This window comes from Carlito syrichta, unplaced genomic scaffold, assembly GCF_000164805.1.
Source record: "Carlito syrichta isolate Samal-C Ts95f unplaced genomic scaffold, Tarsius_syrichta-2.0.1 Scaffold311386, whole genome shotgun sequence".
Classification (NCBI taxonomy): Eukaryota; Metazoa; Chordata; class Mammalia; order Primates; family Tarsiidae; genus Carlito; species Carlito syrichta.
The window spans coordinates 103,830-121,115 of record NW_007255482.1 but is presented as its reverse complement, the minus strand read 5'-3'; the positions used below and the strand labels follow the sequence as shown (position 1 = coordinate 121,115).

Genomic DNA, 17,286 nt, shown 5'->3' with positions numbered 1-17,286 from the left:
AACAATGATCAATAGAATACACAAAGTACCTAAACTGAAAAGTAAACAAAGTACTGTGGAAACAAAGGGATGGCAGAGTCATTAGAAGACATTACCCTTTCCTGGTTTCCCAGGATAGGCGAATAAAAGAATAAGAGGACAACACCCAGGAGGTGTCATTTGAGCAGGTTTACAAACATGAATGGGGATACAGAAATACTCTAATGTAGTTCAATTGTAGGATGGGAAGGGAGGGATGGAGAGTAAATATATTAAGAAGGGGAGGTTCAGCTGAAAGGGATGAGGCTGGAAAGGCAGAGTTTAGGGCTAAACAGCAAAAAAATTCAAATGCCCTGTCAAAGGGGTCAACTTTTTAAGCAATATGTATACAAAAAGAGTATTTTAAAGTCAGAGAATAAAAATATCAGATGTGTTCTTTACAAGTGATTTAGATGGCAATAGGTTAGATGAAATTCAAAACAAAATTGCCCTAACACATATTACTTTCAAGTATTCCAAGACAGAGTCCACCACACAACTAGTCACAGAATATTGAGGGAGGGGGTTATGTGTTCTGAAATCAGTATGTTTTAGAAATGCTGCAAGTAATATTATACATATTAGCAGGTTAAATAGATATACATCTGAGATATAACGTATTTTTAAAAAGAAATTTTAGCCAGGTGCAGTGGCTCACACCTGTAATCCCAGTACTTTGAGAGGCTGGGGTAGGAGGATTGCTTGAGCCCAGGAGTTCGAGACTAGCCTGGGCAACATAGCAAGACCTCATCTCTACAAAACAAATTTTTTAAAAAGTAGCCAGGAGTGGTGGTGTGCCTGTTGTCCCAGCTACTTGGGAGGCTGAGGTAGAAGGATTGTTTGAGTCCAGGAGGACGAGTCTGTGGTGAGCCATGATCATGCCACTGCACTCCAGCCTGGGTGACAGAGTGAGACCCTAACTCAGAAAATACATAAATAAATAAAGAAATTTTAAGTTCGTTTAATCCTGTATTCCCATATGTGCTCTACAACAACAATTAACTTCTATAATTGCAGCATTCTATATATTTATTGTCTTCATTCACTCAACAGATATATCAAAACATCCTAAGTTTCAGTATTTTAAATCATCATTCTAGATTTTCTTGTCTTATACTGGTTTTTCTACCACTTAGATTATTTAATTCCTACTTCAACAGTGCTATTCATAAGTCAGCGTTCATGTAGGTGATGCTTATAGGTAATATTCCAAATTTTCTACACTTGAATAAATGAAAAGATATTTTTCCTTTTCTAAATATTGTTTCTTTTAAGAAGACAATTTCAGGATTTTATGGCCAAGACTCCTGCCAAGAAGGCACTGCAAAGACAGAAATTGTTTTGAAGGAAGAGGAACAAAAGAGTCCAGTATCAGTTGTAGGGGATTAAAATATGCCACCCCAAGATAAGCTACTTTAGTATATTGAGCATTTTGAGTTAAAGACATCTGAAAAATAGCAGATGCAAGAAGGACACTCTGACCTTCCTTTTTTTTTTTTTTTTTTCCTGAAAGGAGGAGATAAAAGACTACTATGTGAAAGATACCCTTCTGTGCCAGGAGGAAGAAAGGCATTCTCATCACCAGAGAGAGGCAGTCAAGACCAAGAAGAATGTATACAAATAAACCTTGTTAAACCAATCTCTATCTTTCTAGTTACTTTTCCACAACTAACACTCTTCTTTCAACCTCATATATAAGCACTTAAGCCCATTCATTTTTTTGAGTCTTCATTTTTCTTGTGAAGGCTCCCATATATATGTAAATAAAATGTGTTTGCTTTTTCCTGTTGATTTGTCTTTTGTCAGTTCAAGCCAGAAACCCTAAGAGGGTGAAAAAACAGTTCACCTTCCTTACACAGTCTAAGTGCTCTATGGTGTGAACCAGTTTCACTGACTCACAGTAACCAATTTACACATCTCTTTTCAACTCTGTGTTCGGTTGAATCATGTTGGTATTAAAGTAGATACACCATGACGTTCAAAATGCTATACATCCCAGGGTTTTGTTTTATTTTGAGAGCAGCTGTTCAACACGTAGAAGCATCCCACTGCCTTGTGGAACCACCTTAGCTCCCTCACTAGTCTGTGACAGCACAGTGAAGAGATGCCAGTCTGTAACAAGCAACAACTGGGACTGTGACCACGGAGCTACTAGTTTCTCTTCTGCCTAATCAGCAGACTGAGTCAATTTAGCCAGGGAGTTGTACGAGAGCAGTGACTGTGGATCTGCAATCTTAGATCCGGCACATGTGACCTACATAGAGGAAGCAGTCATGACTTTGAGAAAGAAAAGAACTTGTATCTGAAGAATACGAGTCCTTTTAAATTATCAAGTCCAGGGAGGCACTAAAGTAAGACAGAAATTACATCTCACTCCCCCCCCCCATTAAGCTGTGTACTCATTTCTTGGCGCTGCTTGCTATTGCCACAAGTGACTATACATTAACCTAATAATGCCACAGTGGACACTATAACCCACACTCTATAGCTTAATAACCAATATCTTATGCCTTTTTAATGTTAATTTTTGGTAAACAACTTGAAAATTGCCACATCTTTCCCTTTAAAAATCCACTTGTTTGGTCAGACGTGGTGACTCACACCTATATTCCTAGCATTTCGAGAGGCCGAAGTTGGAGTGCTTGAGTCCAAGAGTTGGAGAACAGCCTACACAACATAACAAGAACTTGTCTCTATAAGAAATAAAAAAATTAGCCAGGCATGGTTGTGTGCAACTATAGTTTCATCTACTCGGGAGGCTGAGGTGGAAAGATGGCCTGAGGTCGAGGCTGTGATGATCTGTGATGGTGCCACTGCCCTCCAGCCTGGGCAACAGAGAGAGACCTTGGCTCAAAAAAAAAAAATCCACTTGTAACTGCTGCTAATAAGAGTGTATATTCAGAGCAACTTGAATTTATGTTCCCACGTTGCAATCCTCAAACTTTCCCAAACAAACTCTCGGCTTGTATTAATTTTGCCTCCATTTCTTCCTTTCAGGTGAACAACTTGATGTTTGAAAGCAAGAAGTTAAGATTAACGCAAAAGAAAGAGAAAAAAAAGATTAAGAAATATGTATTAACACCAGCATTAAGAATTAAGAGGACGTCATACTAAGATTGCTTCTTCCTTACCCCTTCCAGGGAGGCATAATCATTTTGTTGATAAAATGTTAATTACTTACAAAAATTTAAAATACAACAGCCAGAAGTTAACCACATCCAGATATCACAATTCCAAACTCCCAATGGCCTCAGTTGCTTACCAAAGGCCTTTCCATGGAGTAGATTCAGAATGGAATTAACACATCTTCTCATCTGCCTCCTTTCCTCTCAGTTCCTTCTCCCCAGTTCTTCCTCTCTTCCTCCCACTTTTACTCCCTATTATTTCCTACCTTAGTGATTTTCCAAAAACATTCTCCTAAATTACCTCTGAAAGTAGCAAGAGATAACCCTAAGTCTGGGTTACCAGTGCACCATTCCCCCCTTGCAAGTTTCTACGTTAGTGGTGTCCAGCTTCAAAAGTAAAACTTTATTGTGATCTAGGTTTCTTTTCTGACTCTCTCTCCTTGTTTCTTGGTTATCCATGGGGGTTCACGTCCCTACCATAACTTACTGCCAAATAGTATACATGGTAACTTCAAACATGTGTAAGTCAGAGCATCGGTTTTACTGCAGTAACATTATCTATTTGACTTTCTCTTGCACCGTAATTCAGAGAGGGCAGGATCCAGTCTTTGGAGAGTTTAACACTAGAAGCAAATAATCTTCATAAAATCACATTTCTAAATAGAGTCAACTTTCCTTTTTATTTTTAGTTTTTTGAGTTGGAATCTCTCTGGTGAACAGGTTGAAATGCAGTGGCATGCTCTTGGTCACTGCAGCCTCAACCTGCTGGGCTTAGGCGATCCTTCCACCTCAGCCTTCCAAGTAGCCAGAACTACAGATGAGCACCACGCCTGGCTAATTTTTTTATTTTATTGTAGAGATGAGGTCTCACCAAGTCACCCAGGCTGTTTGTGAACCCCTGGACTCTGGCAATCCACTCGCCTCAGCCTCCCAAAGTGCTGGAATTACTGGCTTGAGCCACCGTGCCCAGCTTAGCGTCAACTTTCAAAAACATTTACCAAAACTATCGAATGCTGCTACAAAAGTGACTTTCAAATAACAATGTGATGTACATTTGAAACAATATGAGTTAAATAGAAAAGAGAACAATACAGCTGAACCTTCCAAGGACCAAACAATGACTTTACCAAAGCACAGTTGTCTATGTCTCGATCCCTCTTCTGCATCTGTTCTATTGTGTTCTCCCACTGTTGAATGAGTTCTTGTCTTTCGTTATGGATCTTACGAAAATCTTGGGCTGCTTTATCCAACTCTAACTGTCAAATAGAGAGCAAACAACATTTCAGTGAGTTTAAGTGCTTTTGCAAACATCATCTTGAAAATAAAGAAATCAAAATTTTCATTAAACTCACCTGTGCACTTAGAGTCTCGGTAAATTCGTTATCAAGTACCTTTCTTCTCTGATTATATTCCAAAGTTAGTCTTTCCAGTTGCAGGGTCAATGCCTATCAGGTAGTTACATGCAAAATTATTAACAATTATCATTTATTAATTTAAAAGCTGTTAATGCATCTAACACTAAATATTATTACATTATATACACACAATTATTTATACCTAAAATAACAATAAAATAATGTATACTTTCCTTATCTTTAGATCCCAGAAAGCTAATCTAATGTGTTTGCATATAACTGCATGAAAACTCAACTACTTCTAAAATGACTTTTAATAGTTTTAAAGTAAATTTGAAAAAGCTCAAATTATAATTTGCCACTTGAAATTATTTTAAAAATGCATTTGGTATTAACTCTACTAGAAAACAACATGCTCAATAATACTCAGTTTGTTAAAATCACCAGATGTAATTATAAGAGGACTGTAAATGACCGTTATGATAACATATCATTCAACAGCACTATTGTCAGCCAGGCACTTTGAGAGGCTAAGGTGAGAGTACAAGACCAGTCTAAACAACATAGAGATACCTCGTCTCTATGAAAAATAAAAAAATTAGTTGAGTGAGGTGGTGCATGCCTGTAGTCCCAGCTACTTGGGAGGCTGAGACGGGAGGATTGCCTGAGCCCAGAAGGTCTAAGTTGCGAAGAGCTGTGACTGTGCCACTGTACTCCAGCCTGAGCTACAGAGTAAGACCTCGACTTGGAAAAAAAATAGCACTATTGTCTCAAATCAGTAAAAACTATATGTAATATTCAAACTATATTTTAGAAATAGCTAAAATACATATAAATAACTCTAGTACAAAATGTTCTCTGAAAATGCTTTTGAGAATCTTTATAAATCGGGATATTTTTAACCTCATAGATCCCTAAATGATCAAAAGGCTTCAGAAGATTTGTAATCAGTCAGTAAAATTTTACGGGTATTTGAGTATAGTCATTTTTCTTCAGAGAGGATATTTGGCTTTATTACTTTCTCAAAGAAGTCCCTGACTCAAAAAGAGTTTAAGAATTGCTACTTTGAAAATAATAAATACAATTTTGGGTAAATAGGTTGACATATTACAGATTCAGAGAACACCTAACCATTACAATTTATAATTTCTCACCCTAATTTTGTTATCATCTTTTTGTGCATACTTCTGAAGAGTAAGGGCATCACTATCTTTACGAGCTGATTCCTCCAACCAGGCCTCCAATGCTTGCTGGTCCCAGTTCATTTGACATTTCAAACCATCCAATTTTTGAGTCGCTTTAAATATGCCATTCTAATTTCCAAAGAAAGAGAGAAAAAAAAAATACAAAACAGTATTTACTATACACAAGGGGGAATCCCAAAAATCTGGAATTATCTTTTGGAAGGCAGGGTCCTTGTAGTTCATTCAGAATTTGTTTCTCCAGATCAATTGTTCAACCAAAGTTTTTATCTGGAAGTTTTGAGAAGGTTGCATCACAATTTGTGGAAGAAATATCCTGAGTTTTGGCAAACAGGTGACTGGTTCTTCCACCATGACAATGCACCTGTCCATACCATGCTGAGTGTTCAGCAATTTTTGACCATAAACAGTATGACCTCCATGCCCCACCCTCCCTATTCATCCAAAGTGACTTTTTTGTTCATTTATTTCCATGGATGAAAAAAGTCCTTGAAGGGAAACATTTTTCTAATATGGAAGAAGTGAAACAAACAAACAAAAAAACCAGCAGAAGTGCTGAAAGGCATCAAAATTGACACGTTCAAAAACTATTTTGAGCAGTACAAAGAGGATCTCCATAGGTGCATCTGTTGTGTCAAATGGAGAGTACTTTGAAGGTGACATGTAAGAATAAATACATACTTTTAATAAATAAGTTCCTTTTTTAGGGTCCCCCTTGTATAAACCAAAATAACACATAATACTCTCTATATACTATAGGACATACTGAAAAGAAGGAAAAATATCTTGTCTCTAACTTCCAGATGTTTATAACAAACCATATCTAATTATGTAACTATTATATGTGTATTGTAATTCTCTAGGTGTAAAATAGAGGAGGGATGATTATACAAAGTCAAGAGCAGTAGCTGAGTTGAAGGTTCTTTAAAAAGGCTGGCTGGGTCGAGCACGGTGGCTCAGCCTGTAATCCCAGCACTTTGGGAGGCCGGAGTGAGAGGATCACCTGAGCCTGGGGTTTCGAGACCAGTCTGGGCAATTTGGTGAGACCTCGTCTCTACAATAAGTAAAAAATTAGCAGAGTGTGGTAGTGTGCACCTGTAGTTCCGGCTACTTGGAAGGCTGAGGCAGAAGGATCGCCAAAGCCCAGAAGGTCGATGCTGGAGTAGTCATGAGTGTGCCACTGCACTCCGGCCTGGGCAACAGAGTGAGACCCCAACTAAATAATAATAATAATAATAATAATAATAATAATGTGCCTGCTATGCTAAGTCAAATCCAAGACAAGTTCCCTTCAACACCATTTCGAATCATACTGCTGTCCCTAAAAAGTCTTCTAATATAGAAGTCTGGGGAACATTTCTAATTGAAGTAAATACAGTCAAGGAGATAATATTTCTGTAAGTTTAGTCATTTAAAAAGTCTAGATTCATAAAAGAAAACAAAAATATATAATCAAATAAAAATCAATATGAAATTATATGTAAATACTATATTATAAAATTATAATAATGTGCATATGTGTGTGTATGTATATATATATGTATGTATGTATTTATATGTACATACGTAAACAGAGGAATCAGAATTTGGAAAGAGCTCCCAAATTCAGTAACTAAAAATTAAAGAAAAGAGAGAAATAAGTTAAAGTAGTTTAATATTAAAGTCATAAAGGTGGCAAGTTAGTTAGTAAGGAAGGTAAAAATTTTAAGTGAAATTGAAGCCTTAAAGTGATTGTTTTAAATGTGGCTGTTAAAAATGTAGCACTTACACATAAAACATGCCTAGTATTTTATAACAGGTATTCTGCATATAGCAAGTCTCAATAAGTAGTTGGTGAATGAATAATGGGGGAAAATATAATATTCTATTATTGTTTCATTTAAATTACAGCTTCATGTGACTTTCATTGTCCAAAAACAATGCAAATAAATACCAGGAAACTAACGAAAGCCTTTCCTATACAGACCAAAAAAAAAAAAAAAAAAAATCAATGCTCGTTTGGTGAGGGAAGAAGGAGCAGCAGCACAGAATTTCAAGCAACAACATCTCAACATATACTTCTTTATCACTTTTCTTTTCCAGGATTGAAGCCATCTCATTTTCCAGTCGTTGGATTTCATCTTTCATTCGTCCCAATTCTCTTTGAGCAATGGCCTTAAAATGTTCTTCACTTTCAATCTCATGCTCCCTTGCCTTATAGAGACACTGTGGAATAATACAAAAGGCAGAAAGACTTTTAAATTTTTAATATTTAAGAATATTTATGACAACCTATTAGACCAAAAAACCACAAAGTTCTCACAAAATGCTGAGATTAAGCCCTATTAAGCCTACCATTCTGAAACCTTCATCACATTAGACTGTAATTACCATGTCGTTGGTATTGCTCACTAGTAAGAAAGTCAATGAACTGTGCTAGAAAAAATATTGTCAGCAGTTTTAGATATTGTGTTGCCCTAGGAAAACTAAAGAAAACAAAAGTTTATACGGTTAGACATAAGAGCTATAATATTACTTATCTACAAATAAAAAATATCGATTTAAAAGCTGTGAAATGAGATATTTTATATGAATTGACCACACAGTCTACTTAACAGATGGGTTTTTTTGGTTTTTTTGAGTTGGATTCTCACTCCATCACACAGGCTGGAGTGCAGTGGCACACTCACAGGCCACCCCAGCATCAGCCTGCTGGGCTCTTGTGAAAATCCTTCCACCTCAGCCTTCCAAGTAGCCAGAACTACAGGCATGTGCTACCATGCCCAGCTAATTTTCTGATTTATTGTAGAGATGAGGTCTCACCAAGTTGCCAGGGCTCGTCTCAAACCAGTTGGCTCAGGCAATTCACTCACCTCAGCCTCCCAAAGTTGTGGGATTGCAGGCTGAGCCACCAAGCCCAGCCAACAGATGTAATTTTTAAATAGTTATTTAAACGTAGTTGGTTGTCAATATTCCCTAGAATGTATTAGCATACAATCATGCCTTTGTGTTAAGTTTTATTTAATAAAAGGTATTTGTTGAACAAAACCCAAAACCCGCAGGTCATAAGAGAGAGGATAGACAAGTGGGACCTTATTAAACTGACAAGCTTCTGCAAAGCCAAAGAAACCATCAAGAGAGCAGGGAGACAGCCTACAGACTGGGAAAAAGTATTTGCCAACACCAGGTCAGACAAAGGCTTAACATCTTTGATCTACAAGGAACTCAAACTTGCTGAGAAAAAAAAAAAAAACCCCATTATAAAATGGGCAAAAGACATGAACAGACACTTCACAAAGAAAGACATCTGAGCAGCCAACAGACATATGAAGAAATGTTCAACCTCACTAATCATCAGGGAGATGCAAATCAAAACCACACTGAGATACTACCTAACTCCAGTCAAAATGGCAATTATCAACAACTCAAAAAATAACAGCTGCTGGAGAGGGTGTGGAGAAAAGGGAACACTTCTACATTGTTGGTGGGAGTGTAAACTAGTGCAACCTCTGTGGAAAGCAGTGTGGAGATTCCTAAAAGGTTTAAATATCAATCTCCCATATGACCCCACAATCCCCCTACTGGGAATATATCCGGAAGAACTCAAATCACTCTATAAAAAAGATACCTGCACACATATGTTTATCGCAGCATTGTTCACAATAGCAAGAACCTGGAAGCAACCATACTGCCCATCAAAAGAGGACTGGATTAAAAAAATGTGGTACATATACACGATGGAATACTACACAGCCATAAAAAAGAACAAAATCAAGAATTCTGCAGCAACCTGGATGGAACTAGAGTCTATAATACTGAGTGACCTCTCACAAAAACAAAGGTCCGAGTGTCACATATTCTCACTCATATAATGAACATTGAACATCCAACCTAATAGTATAAGAAAATGACTGACAGTGGTGGGAAACTATGGGAGGGGGGAGATGGGAGTAACGGTAGCAAATATCTGTCTGGGGATGGGGAAGCACCTCTTATCAATAGGGTGCCTGAATGAAGTGTATTTGTATACCTAACCCTTAACTGTACCCCACAACATCATAATAAAAAATATTGATTATAAAAAAAAGGTATTTGTTGACTACCGACCTTATAGTGCTTCAAAGTTATCTATCTGCATTAATTTTTCAGTACTAAAGTTATCAGAACTGTAGGAAGTTTATTGTCTTTTGTATCTCCTATCTTATTTATCCAAGATTAGATGGTAATAAGATACAACTATAGAGAGCCGCTGTCTTTCCAACCCCAAACAGTAGTTTAATAACTGGAGGGAAAGTGTTGTTCCAAATAGCTTACCGATTAATCATATCAAGATTCAAGAATCCTGAATATTAGTTTGCAAAGTTTATTACATTTATAACTTTCTAATGAGACTGTAAACCATGAAATACTTACCTACATTGATTATAAACTGCTTTTATAAACCATGCAAGCCATGGTGCTATTGATTTTCAAAAATTACATACTTTGTCTCGAAAATAGATGCATTTAAAAAAACAGGGTACATGGTCCTAAACCAGGGGAACTTCAGAGGCCTGAACTTTACTTGCACATAGATTACTTATGTGCCTGATCCTGACTTGTACCTCACATCTTTATAACAAAGTAAAAACAAATAATGTTAGAAAACTTTCCAGTGCAGATTTGCCTGGTTTTCTGGGCTTCAAGGAGTGAGTTTCTAAACTAAATAGATTATTCATAAAACAGAAGCTTTCTTAATCACTCTACGTTTTAATTGTTACTCTATTTGTGTTACTATCTCTAAAATGCATTACACTTTCCCCAGTTACCTTAAAGTCTCCTAACCTCAGGATTCTTACTAGTAATTTCAATTATTGAACTATGCTTAAACACCATGTGTGCAGACTATTAGTCTCTACTCTGATTGTCCCCAGGGGGAGTGAAAAATTTAAAGGAAACATAACTTTATTATGTATTATATTAGCTCTGTTTGTGCTTATAGTAGTCATTTATCACTGCCATCATTGTACCCTTCTCAAATAAGCTAATGTCTGATATAGATTATTTGAATGATAATTTCTCCTTTCATATGAAGTTAATTTTTTGTTTAAAATTGATAAGAGTACTTAGTTCCTCAAAGCATGTTGCTGTCTATGCTTTCAGGTTAAAGTTTATGTTCACAATAGTTTATTATGCTGACGTTCCCTATCATGGCTCCACAATACAATTACAGATGAAAATGAACTGTGAAATGTTCTATGGCTACACATGACATAATCAACATAAGTTTCAATATTATTGTACCTGTGTAAATAAGAACTCTTGCTTAACATTTTTGAAGTGAGAAGTCATAGCATTTATTCGATCTTCATAGTCATGTAACTGATCTTGCAAGCTTGCTCTTTCATCCTGCAGCTTTGACAACTGTAAATAATAAATGCTATGATTAACCAAAGTCCTGTTCAGTTTTACCATATGAAAGACCTAAAATCAAAAGAAAACTAAGTCATCATTCTATTTGTGTCTTATTCAATTTGGGTTGTTATGACAAAAATACCATAGACTGGGTGGCTTAAACAACAAATGCATTCTTCACTATTCTGAAGGCTAGGAAGTCCAAAATCAAGGTGGTGGCTGCTGCGCTTCCTGGTGAGGACCCTCTTCCTGATTTGCAGACAGATGCCTTCCTGCTACATCCTCACATGGTAGAAAGATCCCCCTCTCTCTTGTCTCTCCTCATAAGGGCACTAATACCACTCATATGGCTTATACCTCTATGACCTATTTACCTCTCAAAGGCCCCATCTCCAAATACTATCACATTGAGGATTAGGATTTTACCATAAAATTTCTAAGAGTACACAGACATTCAGTACATAGCACTTTGCTTCTTTAAATGTCTGCATGAACTTCTAATATCTACTGATCTTTTAAACATTAAAAAATAGTGCTATAATTTAGAGATGACTGTGGGAAAATTAGTACCATATTGCACAGAACAGAAATCTTAGATTTGCAACAGTAGCAGGATTCACTGCTAAAATGTATTTTTCATACAGCAATACTATGTTTTTATAGGGCAAAAATGAGATTCTATTCTGTAATGAAATCATAAGATGTCTTAAGCAAACAAGAACAAACCAACAAGATGTAACAAAAACAGTGAGGAAACCATAAATCTGAATAGTGGCTAGGCACCAGGCATAATTTCTTCTCTCAGAACTCCTTTGCAAAACCCATAGATTTAAACTCAACAGAACAACTAACTCTTATGTGCTTAGAACCATTTCTTAATGTAGTTTGTTTACTTTTGAATTAGAACTCTGAGTAGAAACAAAACCATGTAAATGCTAAACAAACAGACAAAATAAACCTTTGGGAAATTATGAGACAGATTCTCAGGATGATTAGAGTATGTCACCCTGAAAGCTGCATAAAAGCTCAACAAAATAAAAATTTGCTTCCTTATAGTTCTGCACTACAGTCCCCAAAGTTACAGATAAGTCCCGGAGGTACACAACACAATCCACTTAAGTATGAAATATTAGAATGGTTTTTTTGAGTCAGGGTTTCACTCTGTCGCCCAGGCTGGAGTGCAGTGGCACGATCATGGCTCACCAGAGCGTCAACTTCCTGAGCTCAGGTGAACCTTCCACCTCAGTCTCCCAAGTAGCTGGGACTACAGGCATGCCACCACTCCTGGCTAATTTAGTTTATTTTGTTTATTTTTTGTAGAAACGAGGTCTTGCTATGTTGCCCAGGCTGGTCTTGAACTCCTGGGTTCAAGCAACGCTCCCGTGTCGGCCTCCCCAAGTACTGGGATTACAGGCATGAGTCATCACACCCCGTCTAGAATTTTTATTAAAAGAAAACAAACTACTGAAATAATAATATGCATAGTCTGTATTAAATTTGTCTTTAAGAAAACACTAATGCACTCAGTTGTTATGTCCTATATTTTACTAAACTTACAAATTAATATTAAATACATATTTTTGCTTTTTATGTCATTAATTTCCATTTTTATTTTTAACTCCTTTCCTTGTTTACTTTGCTTTTAAAAAATGTATTAAGATGGGTTCTTAGTTTCTTTACTTTTTGCCTCACTGGTTGAATAATAAAGGCATTTAAGGCTGTAAGTTTTCTTTACTTAGTAAGATTTTTGCTGTTTCCCGTGGATCCAGATGTGAAACCATCTCCTTGCATTGTTTTCTAAAAAATTATTTTTCCTCTCAATTTCTCTTTGATATAAGGATCACTCAAAAATATTTCTGAGAAATATGCCTAAGTACTTAAGATAGAGAATCATTTTTAATTCAACTGAAGAATTACATTTTTATCAATAAAATTTCTATTGTATAGCATTTTAAGGATTATAAAATTTTTAAGATTGTAGTAATAGATGCAACACAAATTTTGCCATTTTTGCGTGTACAATTCAGTGGCAATAAGTACATGTACACTGTGTGCAGCCATCACAACCATCCGTCCTCAGAACATTTTCATCTTCCCTAAATGAAATTCTATACCCATAAAACACTAACTATGCATTTCCCCCTCCTCTCAGTCCTAGTCAACCACCATTCTACTGTCTGTCTCTATGAATTTGACTACTCTAAGTACCTCATATAAGTGCAGCCATATGATATCTGTCTTTATGTGTCTGGCTTATTCACTTAGCATAAATGCTTTCAAGGTTCATCATTCACGTTTAATACATTAAGGTTTCTGCTTTGGTATAGTACATGATCCATTTTTATAAGTGTTTATGGACATATTTTTAAGTTGTATATTCTCTATTCAAGGGACACACGCTATGTTATTTTTTATTGTATCATTTATGTCCTTTATATCCTTATTTTTGTCAGTTACAGTTGTCTAATTCTGAGGAGTTCATTAATGAAACATCTCACCATAACTGTATTTTTGCCAAGTTATACTTGCATTTATAATTGCTCTTGCTTTTATGTGATTGGCTATTGTGTTGTTTGGTGCATACAGCTTTATGACTTTTATTTGCATCATCAATTATACCTTTTATCATTGCATAATGTCACCAGAGCAAACCTGATTTTTTCATGAAAGCATAATGATTAACTCTTTACAAGTTGACAAACCCTACCCCATAGGGCTGCCAAACAATATTTTATAGTTCCTTTCCCAAATATAAAGGGACATAAAATGATCGTCAGACATTTATTGAAAATTTACATAATGTGCAGGATACCAAAATAAACAAAAAAGATCCGAGAGGAAACTAATAATTCAAGACATAAAAGACAGAACTAAACACACTCATGTTACACACAGACACAATAAGAGATTGGACAAGATATTTTCCCCCTAAAACAAGATCATAGTACTACAAAAAAGTAACAAGCAAAGAACTCATCAATACAGTTGCCAAAATAAAACATCCAACAGAAAGATGAAACAAAATCCTAAATGCTTCCGGAGATTTTTTTTTAAGGTAATCTACCAAAAAAAAAAATGGAAATTAGACTAATATCAGATTATTCACCAACAACATTGCTGGAAAATAATAGATGAATTCCAAATTCTAAGGAAAACTTATTTTGAATCTAGAATCTTTTACCCAGCCAAACCACCATAAAATGTGAGGATAAAGTCATTTTCAATGATTTAAAGATTCAGAGTGTCTACCTCTCAAACACCCTTCTTAGGGAGATGCAAACTATTTCATCAAAGATAAAGGAATAATTATATGCACACCTCATTGTACTAAGCTTCTCAGATTTTTTGTGTGTGTGTGGTTTTCCTGTAGGGTTTTTTGTTTTGTTTTGTTTTTACAAACTGAAGGTTTGTGGCAACCTTGTATCCAGCAAGTCTATTCGGCATCATGTGCTCACTTTCTGTCTCTGTGTCACATTTTGGGACTTCTTGCACTATTTCAAATATTTTCATTATCATTATTTCTGTTGTGGTGATCAGTGATCTTTTGGGAAGCCACAAACTGTGCCCACCTAAGGCAATGAACTTAATTTTTCACAATCAGAACCTCTTGTGATCAAGTAATATTTATCTGAAATTCAACAATTCCTTTATTTTTTTCTCTCAAATTAATATTTTGTGTTAAAAAACAGCATATATAATAAGATCCTATTTTTATAATACTCTTTCTGTCTGTTCTTTCTGTATAGATGTATAACAAGATGTCTGATATGTTTGCTTAATATGCTATGATATTCACTTCTACAGTCAACAGTGGGTACTTTGGGGAGGGAATATCTTACATTTTTTATTTTATATCCTTCTATTCTGTTTGAATATCTTAAATTTACAATAATTGCTTTTTAATGTCAGGGTCTATTTGGGTAAGGCAACTGTGGAGTTCATTTTTCTTCTTTTTACTGCTCTGTAATTTTTTAAGATAATTAATATAAATAATATGTATATAAAATCCTGTGAGATGCATATTATGGCAACAATAAAAACTAACATTTGAATGGAATTTACTCTACATTATGTCTTTGGAGACTTGTAACAACCCTGTGAGGTAATTATTCTGCTTATCTTCATTTTGCAGAAGATTTGAAACAGCACCAGGGCTGGTAAGCAACATCTGAACCCAGGGCCGGATATTTAATATTAATTTCTCAATAATCAGTGCTAGCTCTCTTATATTTCCTAATGTTGCCCCTTTGGGGGGGGGGGGAATGCAGCCTTCAAAATTAGACATGAGTAAATAGATTAAAATATTTGGAAAAGTGTTTCCAATTTTTTTCAAAAGGTAGAGTCAAGGAATTTTCATTTTCAACGTTCAGAAATGAGAAAATTTTCGGTTCTAGTCTGTAAAGTTGTGTAAGCATCATCAGTTATTCTTGGACCCTCTTCTACACAACATGTCACCATGTGATGGAACTTTAGACTGACTGATAAAAGTTTTTTAAAGTTTGCTGAGCCGGTTGCAATTTCTGTTAACAACTGCTCTTAACTGTAGCGGGTATAAATTCGTCTTTACAACATAAAATATTTTATATTCCATCTGTGACAACTTAATCCTCCTTTTGAAAAACTATAAACTGCACATTTCACATTTTTACTGGAATGTTTCCCTTGAAAACACCCCAAGTCACTTTCAGCTTTAAACATCAGGGACAGAAACTCACAAAGAAATATCAACCAGAACATGCTCTGTTTATAAACCCGAGCAAATAACCATTGCTACCCACAACTCAGAAGTCCCTGCCCCCAGGAGCGCTTCGTTTACCAGAAAGGGAGCAACGCGCGTGGGAACCAGCCTTTCCTCTCTTGCCCTGGAGGCTGGAAATGAGGGGACGAGAGGAAAGGAGTCACGGTTTGCGCTTTATAATCCTGAATGTCAATGATTGTTTCGATGCAATTTTAAAGTGCTTAACAATGGCCAAAAAGGGCAGGCAGGGTAAGAGAGGAAGGAGATGGTGCGGAGGCGTGTTAGAGAAAGGACGGGATTAGGAAAGACATGGAGAGAAATAAATGTACTGCCGACCAGAAAGCGCCCCCAGCAAACCCTCCCCCCGCCCCCCACACAATCTCTCCCCGCCCTCCCCCGCCTTCTTCACCTGATCCTCACCTGACCTTCCAGTATCTTGTTCTCCTCGTTCGCCACCGGGATGGCGAACCCATCCTCCCAACGCAGCTCCGCCAGGAATTCGCTACTCATGGCCGCAAACGGATGGGGAACCCCAGACAGGGTGCAGAGCGAGGATCCGCCTTGTCGCGCCGCGGAGGAGCAGCGCTGCAGTCAGCCCCAGGCACCGGCAGCGCTCCGCGGTCCCAGCGACCGGAGCCCTAGCAACCGTTCCGCGTCCTTAGTTACCAAACAGGAAGCGCTCAGGCCCGAAAGCGAAACTTCCGGCCGAGAACTCTCCCTCACTGGCGCGGAGGAAACTTTTTCTTCTCGGCCGCTTAGAGAAGCGAAGCCATTTATTTACCCCACCCGAAGCCCTCGGGGGTTGCCAGGCGGTGGCACAACTTCCCATCAAAGGGCAGCTCCGGATCGCGCCCGCTGGCAGCGCTCCCGGAGGGTGTAATTCTGTGGCGTGGGGGACGAGAGAGCTGAGTTTTTAAGTGTTGCTGCGTGGTGTAAATTTCAAATACTGCTATAGGTGAAAGCCGACTGATACTTTGAAACAGAATTTCCTCTCTACAATCCTTGCCGGCTCACGGCTGATTTTCCGGCCTTCCCCGCCGCGCTCACCCGCCCCACTGCAGACATCGTAGCCGGCCGCCCACCGCGCCGAGGCGGTCAACTTCACAGCGCGGAGTTTGGAGGTTCCTCCAGCGCGACTCCTGCACTAGTGTTTCTCTTTGCATTTTCATCTGCTGTAATTTAAAGATAAGGAATTTTGCATAAAAACCTGTATTTTCTCTTCTTGAAAAAGGGTAGGATGGAACCCACATTATCAAAGGGATATTCGACTGGATAGGCGCTCCCTTTAGCTCAACAGACACTTCACCGATTCACTAATTTGAATCACCTGCTTGGCACGGGCAGGCATTTGATTTATGGTCTCTGTTGCATAGCATCTCAGAATTGGAAAGGACAAGACAATTGGCTAAACTAATCTTAATCGAAACCTTCCTTTTCTCCCTCCTCTCTTCATTCATTCTTTACCCTCCCCCTCC

At 37.4% G+C, this 17,286-nt stretch overlaps 1 protein-coding gene across 1 annotated transcript in view; it reads right to left on the bottom strand.

The window, feature by feature from the left end:
• CCDC39 (coiled-coil domain containing 39) overlaps nucleotides 1-16,451 on the bottom strand; it is a 62,906-nt gene extending 46,455 nt beyond the window's left edge. Inside the window, exons 1-6 of the mRNA XM_008068638.2 lie at nucleotides 16,232-16,451; nucleotides 10,963-11,082; nucleotides 7,759-7,905; nucleotides 5,653-5,811; nucleotides 4,496-4,588; nucleotides 4,271-4,399 (exon numbers count right to left, since the gene is read on the bottom strand). Of these exons, the coding sequence (XP_008066829.1) occupies nucleotides 4,271-4,399; nucleotides 4,496-4,588; nucleotides 5,653-5,811; nucleotides 7,759-7,905; nucleotides 10,963-11,082; nucleotides 16,232-16,321 (738 nt within the window). The 5' untranslated portion in view covers nucleotides 16,322-16,451. The remainder of the gene's footprint in view (nucleotides 1-4,270; nucleotides 4,400-4,495; nucleotides 4,589-5,652; nucleotides 5,812-7,758; nucleotides 7,906-10,962; nucleotides 11,083-16,231) is intronic.
• Between the last annotated feature and the right edge of the window lie 835 nt (nucleotides 16,452-17,286).